General features: G+C 54.8%; 1 protein-coding gene across 2 annotated transcripts; it reads left to right on the top strand.

The window, feature by feature from the left end:
- The first annotated feature begins 1,230 nt into the window (after positions 1-1,230).
- Positions 1,231-7,993, top strand: KAZALD1 (Kazal type serine peptidase inhibitor domain 1). 2 transcript variants are annotated; one of them, XM_041731893.1, is made up of 6 exons: positions 1,231-1,318; positions 1,545-3,049; positions 3,450-4,012; positions 5,156-5,316; positions 5,397-5,544; positions 5,713-7,993. In XM_041731893.1, the coding sequence occupies exons 3-6, from the start codon at positions 3,502-3,504 to the stop codon at positions 5,802-5,804; spliced, it is 912 nt and encodes a 303-aa protein (XP_041587827.1). In that variant the 5' UTR covers positions 1,231-1,318; positions 1,545-3,049; positions 3,450-3,501; the 3' UTR covers positions 5,805-7,993. The 2 variants fall into 2 exon arrangements, with proteins under 2 accessions (XP_041587827.1, XP_041587822.1); XM_041731888.1 differs by having other exon boundaries at positions 1,317-3,049.
- Positions 7,994-9,558: the final 1,565 nt, after the last annotated feature.

Below are 9,558 nucleotides of genomic sequence, written 5' to 3'. Positions count from 1 at the left end.
CACTATTTTCACCAGGTGTTGTCAAAACAGGGTTCATGAAGTGACAGGTTAGAATGTGTGGTCCTCTCAAGTAATTTCTTACCAAGTTACACACTGAACCTTTACACTTTGTTTCATCTTATGCTACCCATCTGTCTAAAACCCATTTCATTCTGTCGTTATATTTAACAATTATTTCATGGATCAGTGGCTGAAAGAAAGTGAAGATATTATAACATGTGAACTCCAGACTATGATTCACAGTGGAAAGCAAACTACATTCTATATCTCATTCTCTCTCAGTACAGGCATCTACAGTCAAGGGTGGGGAGAAGAGGCAGGACTATCTGTTCTTCAAGAAATTTTAACTTAACTCTCTTCATCTGAATCTAGTCTCCCTCATCTAGATGCAAAGGATGCTGCCACCTGGTTTCTCTCATTGCAGTACTCACATTATCTAAACTAGAGAAACCTTTTCTCATGGTCCAACAGTTTTTCATGACCCAAACTGAGCCAGTATTTCAAAGTATGAATATGCAAAAATTGTATGAGAATAGATGCTACTGAAAGTCTTTTGCAGTCTGAATGGATAGTGTCAGATAATGAGGATCTGGGAACATACCTAGACTTGCAAACTGTCTCTTGCAAAAAATTCCTTTCTAAAAATATTTTTACAATATGTGGTGTTTTCCCTGGAACAAATCTTTAGTAGAGTAGATCTAGGGGCACCTGAGTGGCTCAGTCCATTAAGTGGCTGCCTCTGGCTCAGGTCATGATCTCAGTGTCCTGGGATCTAGCCAGTGATGGGCTCCCTGCTCTAGGGAAGTTTGCTTTTCCCTCTCCCTGCCGCCCCCCGCCCCCCCCCCCACTTTATTCTCTCCCTCTGTCAAATAAATGAATAAAATCGAAAAGAAAGGAAAAGGAAGGGAGGGAGGAAGAAAAGAAAAGAAAAGAAAAGAAAAGAAAAGAAAAGAAAAGAAAAGAAAAGAAAAGAAAAGAAAAGAAAAGAAAAGAAAAGAAGAAAAGATCTGTAGAGTCAACATCTTTGGTGCCTACTGTATGCACGGTCGTTATCGTCACCAACCGCAGGCCCACCAGAGGGCGCTCGTTCCCCGTCTATCCAGCCTTCAATCAGCGACTCTGAAAATCCAAATTAAACTTGACTTTCACACACAGGAAGTCTTTCACATTTAATCCACAAATATTTACCAAGAATTTACTGTGCCGCCAGGCGCAGGGCTAGGTGCACAAGATACAGGAAAGCGTTAGGCATGATTCCTAATACGGCTTAGAGTACAGCAAAGACTGGAAAGTAAACAATCTGCTACAATAAAGTGAGGTAAGTGAAGAGTTTCTAGGTCTGGGGAGTTTGTTGTTTAAATACTGGCTCTAAGTCTTAGAAACTAGTAATAATTCTTTATGAAATCCCCTTCCGTTCAGTATACTGGGAGTGATCTCCACCCTCCAGGCATTTTGTAATTCAGAGCCAGAGACCTCCTTGAGTGGCTCTGTTGGCTCCACATTCAAGTTCCTTCCTACCCTCCCTTCCCCTGTTTTCTTTCAAGGCTTCCTGCAGCTCTTTTACAGTGCACTTCTGCTCCAGGTCAACTCAGATGGCCCCAAGGACACGGGATTACCCACGACTGGCAGCTATCGCGGGCTCCGCCCCTTCTTGTTCGGGTTTGAAACCCGCGGGCCTTTCCTGCTCGGCTTTCCTTGACTTCCTGTTCTGATTCTCGCGACAGTTGCGAGACTTCGCGTGAAGTTCACTCTCAGTCTTCCTGTGTTTTGCACACGAGGGTGACTGTGTATCGGTGTTCGCACACCTTGTCGGAGCCTCCCGGCCAGTAGTGGTGTGCATGCTGCTAGGGAACCCCTAAGTGAAAGGGCTTGTCCGAGTTCAGGCCCGGAGAGGGAGTCCTGGACCGCATCCAGGAGTTTGACGCTCCGGGCCTCCAGTACGCATGCGGAGTCGCCCGCCCTGGACTTAGGGGGTTGGTCTGGAGGCCCGCGTCCAAGCCGCTAGGCTGGGGGCCAGGTCCTTCTGGGCCGAGACTGCTAAGTACCGTCACCTCCCCAGCTGCAAAGCTCAGTTTCCACCCCCTGCAAACTGAACTGCTGGGCGGCTTCTGTAAGCCGCTTGGGGCAGGCTAGGGCGGGGCCTGGCAGACCCCCGGTAAGGCGGGCGGGCGGGCCTCCAGGAACGCTCTCCTCCCCGCCCCCAGCCCAAAGTGCCACGGTGGCGCTGGTGGCGGCCGCGAGACCGAATGCAAATGTAACCTGTAATCCCGACCCCGAGCGAGGTCCGCTGGGGAGGCGCCCCGCCCACCTCTCCCTGCGGCTGCTAGCCCGCTGGGACCTCTATAATCGGCTGTCCGCCGGCTGAAGCACCTGCCGGATGTGGGGAGGGTGGAGGAGGCCAGTTGTGGGGTGGCAGATGTAAGCGCCAAGTCTCCGGTCAGCGCCTTGGTAGGGAAGCTGGATGGACCAGAAGCCTTCGAAAGCCCCAGGAAGCCGGCCCTGGGCTGCGGGGAGACTGCGTTGGTTGGCACTGCCCTCCAGGAGCGCCGACTTGGCACCAGAGCTTCTACCTACTCCCCATTATGCAGCCGTTCTAGCAGACCCCAGGGGCTGTGAAGTCCGATGGGACAAGTCCCAGACCTTCACTCAGCTCTTGGAGCTTCCCAGCCACCCCCAGATCCCGTACTCCCAACGCCCACCCCAGCCTGTCCCGAGTTTTCTCCGAGCTTCGGTGTCCGGTTACGGCTCCCCACTTCTCACTGTGACTTTGGCCCAGCTAATGAAGTGGCCCAGAAGGGTCCCGTGCGGCTGCATAAAATTGGCAGCTTCAGACCTGGAGGGAGGGGGTTGTGTTCGACGTCGAGAGGCGGGGAGAGGGGGCGGAGGAGTTGTTCTCCGACTGCAAGTCCGTGGGTTCTCTCAAGATCCTCAAGCCGGAGCAGAGGTGGCTGGCAGGCCCAGCCGGTTGCTGGCCTCTGCTTTCTTTCCACCGCCTGCTTTTTCGGACTGGAGCTAAGGCTGCTCTGAAGGGCTTAGTCCTGGACACCAGGTGAGTGGGCTCTGCCCCAGGGCATTACTCTTTCCCTGTTCCCACCCTTGATAACATTTTTTCAGTTCTGGGGCCATCCATTCCCATCCACCTCTAGGGCAGGAAGCTTCAGAGTTGGATGGTAAGTGGTGCTGCTGCTGGGGTGTGTCTGTGTCTGTGTGTGTGTGTGCGCGCGCGTGCGCTGGTGCTTGAGCTTTGTTACCCTTTCTTCTCATTTCTCCCCAACCCCAGAAACACAGCCCAATCAATAACTGGATGACTCCTAGAGAGTCGCCAGGCCTGTTGTGGAGGATCGACTTGACTCCAACGAAGCAGGGGGAGTGGGCAGTGCTCGGGTCAAACTTTGGTACAAGGAACAGTGAGGTTTTCTCTGACCTGACCTGGCTTCCCTCCCTGGCAGGGTGCCACGAACGCGCTGATGCCCGGAGTGCTCGCAGGGCTTCCAGCTAACCATGCCACCGCCACCCGCTGCTGCCCTGGCTCTGCCCTCGCTACTGCTGCTGCTGCTGCTGCTGCTACGGACGCCGCCCCCGACAGGCGCGCGGCCGTCCCCAGGCCCCGATTACCTGCGGCGCGGCTGGCTGCGGCTGCTGGCGGAGGGCGAGGGCTGCGCTCCCTGCCGGCCAGAAGACTGCGCCGCGCCGCGGGGCTGCCTGGCCGGCCGGGTGCGCGACGCGTGCGGCTGCTGTTGGGAATGCGCCAACCTCGAGGGCCAGCTCTGCGACCTGGACCCCAGCGCCCACTTCTATGGGCGCTGCGGCGAGCAGCTTGAGTGCCGGTTGGACGCAGGCGGCGACCTGAGCCGCGGAGAGGTTCCGGAGCCTCTGTGTGCCTGCCGCTCGCAGCGCCCGCTTTGCGGATCCGACGGCCGCACCTACGCGCAGATCTGCCGCCTGCAGGAGGCGGCCCGTGCTCGGCCGGACGCCAACCTCACTGTGGCGCACCCGGGGCCCTGCGAATCGGGTACGCGCGGCCCCGGGGCCCTACCCCCGGCACTTGGGGCACTCGAGGCATTGCTCCCCGACCTCCGACTGAACTGGTCTCTGGCCAGCGGAGCGGAAAAGACGAGGCCTCGAGTCCAGTGTAAGAGCCGGCTCTCGCAGCTGGTTGGCAGAGCCCGCCGCCTGAAGGTGCGGGTCCGAGTTCTGTCCATAAGCTGTGCGCCCTGGAGAAAGCTCCAGACCTGGCGGGCACAGAGCCAATGGCTGGTCCCAAAACTGAGAGTGAAGAGACTCCCAGACTTTGCCCAGATCGCTGGAGCCCAGGCAGGGAGACTTGGGTTCCAGAAAGATACAATATGGTTTCTCTTGGGCGGATTCCAATTGGATCCGTAGTGTAGCGAGCTGTTAGCCCAGTCTGCCCACCTCCCTTCTCTTCTTTCGGTGCCTCTGGATTCGTGAAGGAGGGGGCGCTTCCAGCTCCTCCCTCCCGTCCCAGGGGGGCTGACGGCCATTCAAGCCTCAGGTTTCCTTTGGCAGCATTACTTCACTTTCACTTCCTGAGCCCCTTTGAGGGAGCTGAGCTGGCCTGGCTGGGGCTGCCAGGAAAACAAACACCAGCGGGGTCCCAAGATTTTACCCCACAACTTCAGGCTCTGCCTGCTGCCTGGATCTGGTTTCAGGTTCTCTGCCTTTCCCACGTGGGAACCCCCCTCCTCCACCCCCATCCCCTGCCTAAGGGTGTGTGTGGAGGAAGGGTTGCTCTCTGGGTCTTTGGCAACTGGACCTGGTTAGGAAGGAGGGAGGGAAGGGGGAGGTGTTGGTAACCAAGTAGAGCAGGATGGAGGCCTCAAGGGTGGAATGAGGACAAGGGAGCAATTGGGGATAGAGTGTGGCTGCCAACCTGGGATGTGGATCTGTGTGCTTGTTTGTGCATCCTGTCTGCATGTACCTCTCCATTTCTGAGTTTGTACGTTGTGTGTACCTGTACCTACATTTCTATGTACCGGTGTGTATCTGTCATGCCATGTTTATGGATGTGTATTTACCTCAGTGTTTATTGTCTTTCCCCACAAACATATCCATGATGGTTCATACACATACGGGCGGGCTTCTTGCTGGATCAGGTGTGCCATGCTGTTCTCAGGCCTCCCACCTCCATCCCTAGAGCCTCAGATCGTGTTGCACCCATATGACATTTGGAACGTGACGGGGCAGGATGTGATCTTTGGCTGTGAGGTGTTTGCATACCCCATGGCATCCATCGAGTGGAGGAAGGACGGCTTGGACATTCAGCTACCAGGGGATGATCCCCACATCTCAGTGCAGGTAGGATAGGGAGCAGAGGCCTCCTTGGGCAACCCAGGGTCCCCCTAGAAGGACCCTGCTGACTCCTCCTCTGGCTCTAGTTCAGGGGTGGACCCCAGAGGTTTGAGGTGACAGGCTGGCTACAGATCCAGGCTGTGCGTCCCAGTGATGAGGGTATCTACCGCTGCCTGGCCCGCAATGCTCTGGGCCAGGTGGAGGCCCCAGCTAGCCTGACAGTGCTCACACCAGGTAAGGGGGAGCCCTGGGCTCTGGGGGCTGGGGGCCTAGGGGTGGATTCAAGCTCTTGAATGTGTATCCTTGTGTGTATGTGGGTGAAAAGGCAGGTATGGCTTTCTCATAGCCTGGGGGTACTGACAGCCCCTCTTTTCTCTCCCCTTTGCCCACATGTGTTTGCAGACCAGCTGAACTCCACAGGCATCCCCCAGCTGCCATCCCTGCATCTGGTTCCTGAGGAGGTTGAGAGTGAAGAGGGAGAAGATTATTACTAGGTCTGGATCCCTGGCCTATGGGGATGGGGGAATGGGGGATAGTATTCATCCCTGCTCTTGAAAAGACCTAAAAGGGGGAGCAGGGCTCTTTCATTGCTTTCATGCCCTTAATAGGGGAGACCTGGTGGTGGTTAAGTAGGGAGATAAAAGTTGGAGGAGAGTAAGGAGAGAGGTAAAGGAGAGGGGAAGTGGGAAGCCGAGGGGCCCATGGAGGAGGTGCCCTGGCCAGGACAATCTCCAGTGTGGACCAACCAGGCAGAAGACAGCAGCTGCCTGCTAATCCCCAGGGTATTATGGGGTGCAGAACAGACACAAAGAGGCAGCCAGGATCTCCTCTTCTTTCTGACAGCCCTCCCTCTAGCCCTGCTCAGCCAGTCTTCCTAACTACCCTTCACCACAGCTCCTGCTGTTGTTTTTCTAGTCCTAGTCCCTAACCTTTGCCTAGCCTTGGTTTACCCTTCCTCAAAACTCATCTAGAAATTCTCCCCCTCACCTAAGTTCCAATTGCACTTACTAACTGCAGTCCTCTTTGCTATTGGGCATCTCTTGTCTGGAAAAGCATAACGGAGCATGGTTTAGTCCGCAGTAAAATGGGCATTTGGTCATGCCTAACTTCTCCTGTCATTCTGGAAACTCTGTGAGGCCAGCACCATATTGTATACCACTCTGTATTGGACAATGCCTAGCACAAGACTAGGCACAGTAGGCACACAATAAAGATTTATGAACAAACTGAGGCACACAGATGCACAGGTGGTTCATGCAGGTGTGCACACGAAGACCGCATTTCCCTGGGAGGCTTCCCATGGTAGTAGGACACTGGCTTCCAGAAGCTGTAGGTCCTGCTCTCTAAGCACATGCCTGCCAGATGTACGGAGAGGAAGCTTGAGCTGGGGCCTACTCTGCCCTCTAGGGAGGAAGTCTGAAGCCATCTGGTTGGAGGGAGGGTATTCTTCGAGTCTGCACTCCATTTGGGCTGGACTAGTTAGATTGCCTGCCCCTCTGTTCAACCCACTCTGGTCCCCGCCCCAGGCAGAGTGGGGAACCAGGTCTATGTGGGTAGAACCCCAGTGTAAAAGCACATACTGGATGAACGAGAGGAGACTCTGGGCCATGAGCATTCCCCCTTGGAATCCACCCATTTCCCTGCTGTAACCAAGCAAAGTCAGGTAAGCCTGTTTCCTCAGGGGCCAACTGTGACCTAGCTGGCTGGGGGTCCGTCCAGGAGCCGGTTTTTCATTCCCCACATCTCTCTCCATGCTGGCCATACCTCGGCTGGGTGAGGCTCAGTGTTTATTGACTGATTGAAGCAGAAAATGAAAACTTAAGTTCAGGAGGCCAAGATCTAGTGTATGGATGGCGACAGTCTCCTACGCGCCGGGGCCACGCCCAGAGCCTGGCGCCACCACAGGAGAGATTGCAGTTGGCTCAGTGTCTGAGCTTGTCCTCTGGGGCCCAAGGCAGGGAGCCCGGGCTCTCGGGAGGGGCGTGGTCCGGAATCCTCATCCGAGGGCTTGGCAGTCCCTCCCGCAGAACCGCAGGGCTCCTCCAGAGGCTGAGCCAGAGGCTGAGCTTTAGTCCTGTCTGGAGCCAGGAGGCCCCAGGAACTGCACTCGACAGCTCGAGCAGGTTGGATACTTGGGGCGAATTCCAAGACCACCGCGGAAGCAGGAGTAGGGTTGTGAACCCTGTGCCAAGGATAGGGGGGCTCGTGCTGTCCCGCAGAAGGAGGTCGGCTCCACGCTGAAGGAGGGGACGCGGTCTGGGCTCGGTGGCAGCCTGGGATTGCGACCCTGGCTAAGGGCTTCGCCCAGCTGTGCTCGAAGGCGCCCCCTGGCGGGTCCGTCGATAACACGTGCCCACCTGCGGAGCGGAGACGCAACCCTACCCAAGGGGATCACAAGCACCCCCGGGAGTCCGTACTCCTTGATCGCTTTTGCAGACTTTGTAGAGAATTGAAATGCAGCCTCTCTGTAGCCTCAGTTTCCCCCCCCCCCCCCCCGGCCCTGCTGATTCAGGCCGCAGAGCCTGGAATAGAAGGAATCCCTGCTGCTCCACCCCCGCCCCCTCCCCGTCTCTGCTCCGCAGACGGGCTTTAATAACGTCGCTGGAAAGTGACACGCGATTTATTATTAAAGTAATGCAGGGACGGGAAAGGTTTAATAAACGCGCTGCGATGCCGAGGATTATTCACCGCAAATAAATGAGTGCGCGGGCATGTTTTAATAAATAATTTCCCGCTGCTCCCGGGGGAAGAGAGGGGAAGAGGGGGGGATGCTGAGCCGCTGCCAGAACTCTCGGCCTCGCCTCCCTCACGGGTTTTCCAGCCTTGCCTGCGTTTTTCGTTCGAGGTTGCTCACACCCGAAGTGTGAGGTTCCAAGAGAGCAGACTCTGAGTGTCCCACCCTACTTCTCCCATCTCCGGGATTTTAAGTGGTTTGTTTAAGATGAGAGAATGCACTTCGACTCCGAACCCGAGATCCCGAGTCAACACTGTACCGGTGCAGGAGGGGTTAACCGGGACCAGCTCCTCCCTAGCCGAGGGTTCTAGGTCCCAGGGTCTGACCCTTCTCTCCGCTTTTGGCTGACCCCTGGCTGGGCGTCCAGGGCGGGATGTCGGGAGTACATCGAGGTTGGGGGGCTGTGTGTACAGGTGTGTAGGCGCCACGTGTGTACAAATGACCCTGACTCCCTCGTCCGCGGTAGTGAGGAATCTTCTTATTACTAGGAAGGCTCCTAGTAAAGGTCCTTGAGCTGCGCTGTTCTGAACCGATGGAGTCCGGGTGAAGCCCAACTTTTGGCTCACTGGTGAATGAGGGTGGATTTGAGGACTGAGCAGAACTGCCCCCCCGCCCCCCCCCGCCCAAGGGGAGTCCACTCCTCCAACAGAAGCCTGGAGGCCCGAAGGGATGAGCCCGACTTCGGAGAAGCTCGAGATTGCAGTCTTTGGGGACCAAGGGCACGCCCACCGTCCTGCTGCGTATGGGAGTGAGGGGGAAAGCCTGGGGTACCCCGGCTCCGCGTTTTCCACCTCGGCCGAAAGGGACGACAGCTCTGGCGACACCTCTGGCAACACTTGGGAGTACGGGAAGTGGCAAAAGAGTGCCATCTGGTGGATATTTCTGGTTGTAGCAGTCAGGCCCGGGCCAGGGGGCCTTAAGACAGTTAAAATTGGAAAAATTTGAGTAAAAAGATGCTTCCGTTTGTATTCATTTATGCATGTGAATGTGCACGTGTGTGTAATATATACGTGGCATCTATGTGTGAAATATATGTAATATCAATAATATGTTCCTAGTTATGTGTGTGCTTGCATGCATTATATATGAAGTGTATATATACATGTATATACTATATTATAACATGTGTTATACATGTGGATTATCTAAAAGCACATGTGTGTGTGGATAACCACATGGATACATGTATACATGTGTGTCCATAAGCACTGTATATATGGATGTATTGTTATAAGTGTAGATAGCTGTATGTATACATTTATTTGCAAGTGTGTGTTCCATTATGTGCTGTTAGCTCAACAAATATTTGTCCTGTGCCAACATTGTTATAGGAACTGGAAATGCATCACAGGAAAACATATTGTCCCTGACCTTACAGAGCTTACATTCTCTTGTAACATGTGCATGAGAATGTATGTATACTTAGATTAATTATGTATGTGCATGTTTACATGATTATGTGCACATATGTGTGTAACTCTCCACACATATGAGGCGCAGACAGGCCTAAATAC

Source organism: Vulpes lagopus, chromosome 2 (genome assembly GCF_018345385.1).
Source record: "Vulpes lagopus strain Blue_001 chromosome 2, ASM1834538v1, whole genome shotgun sequence".
Lineage (NCBI taxonomy): Eukaryota > Metazoa > Chordata > Mammalia > Carnivora > Canidae > Vulpes > Vulpes lagopus.
The sequence above is the reverse complement of the archived record's forward strand: the minus strand, read 5'-3'. Positions and strand labels throughout refer to the sequence as shown.

What these genes read in the sequence shown, in the direction of transcription:
- KAZALD1 (XM_041731893.1), top strand. Translation starts at nt 3,502, where the DNA reads ATGCCACCGCCACCCGCTGCTGCCCTGGCTCTGCCCTCGCTACTGCTG. An exon ending in ATCCCCACATCTCAGTGCAG is followed by an intron (nt 5,317 to 5,396) that starts GTAGGATAGGGA and finishes CTCTGGCTCTAG; the next exon opens with TTCAGGGGTGGACCCCAGAG. An exon ending in CCTGACAGTGCTCACACCAG is followed by an intron (nt 5,545 to 5,712) that starts GTAAGGGGGAGC and finishes ATGTGTTTGCAG; the next exon opens with ACCAGCTGAACTCCACAGGC.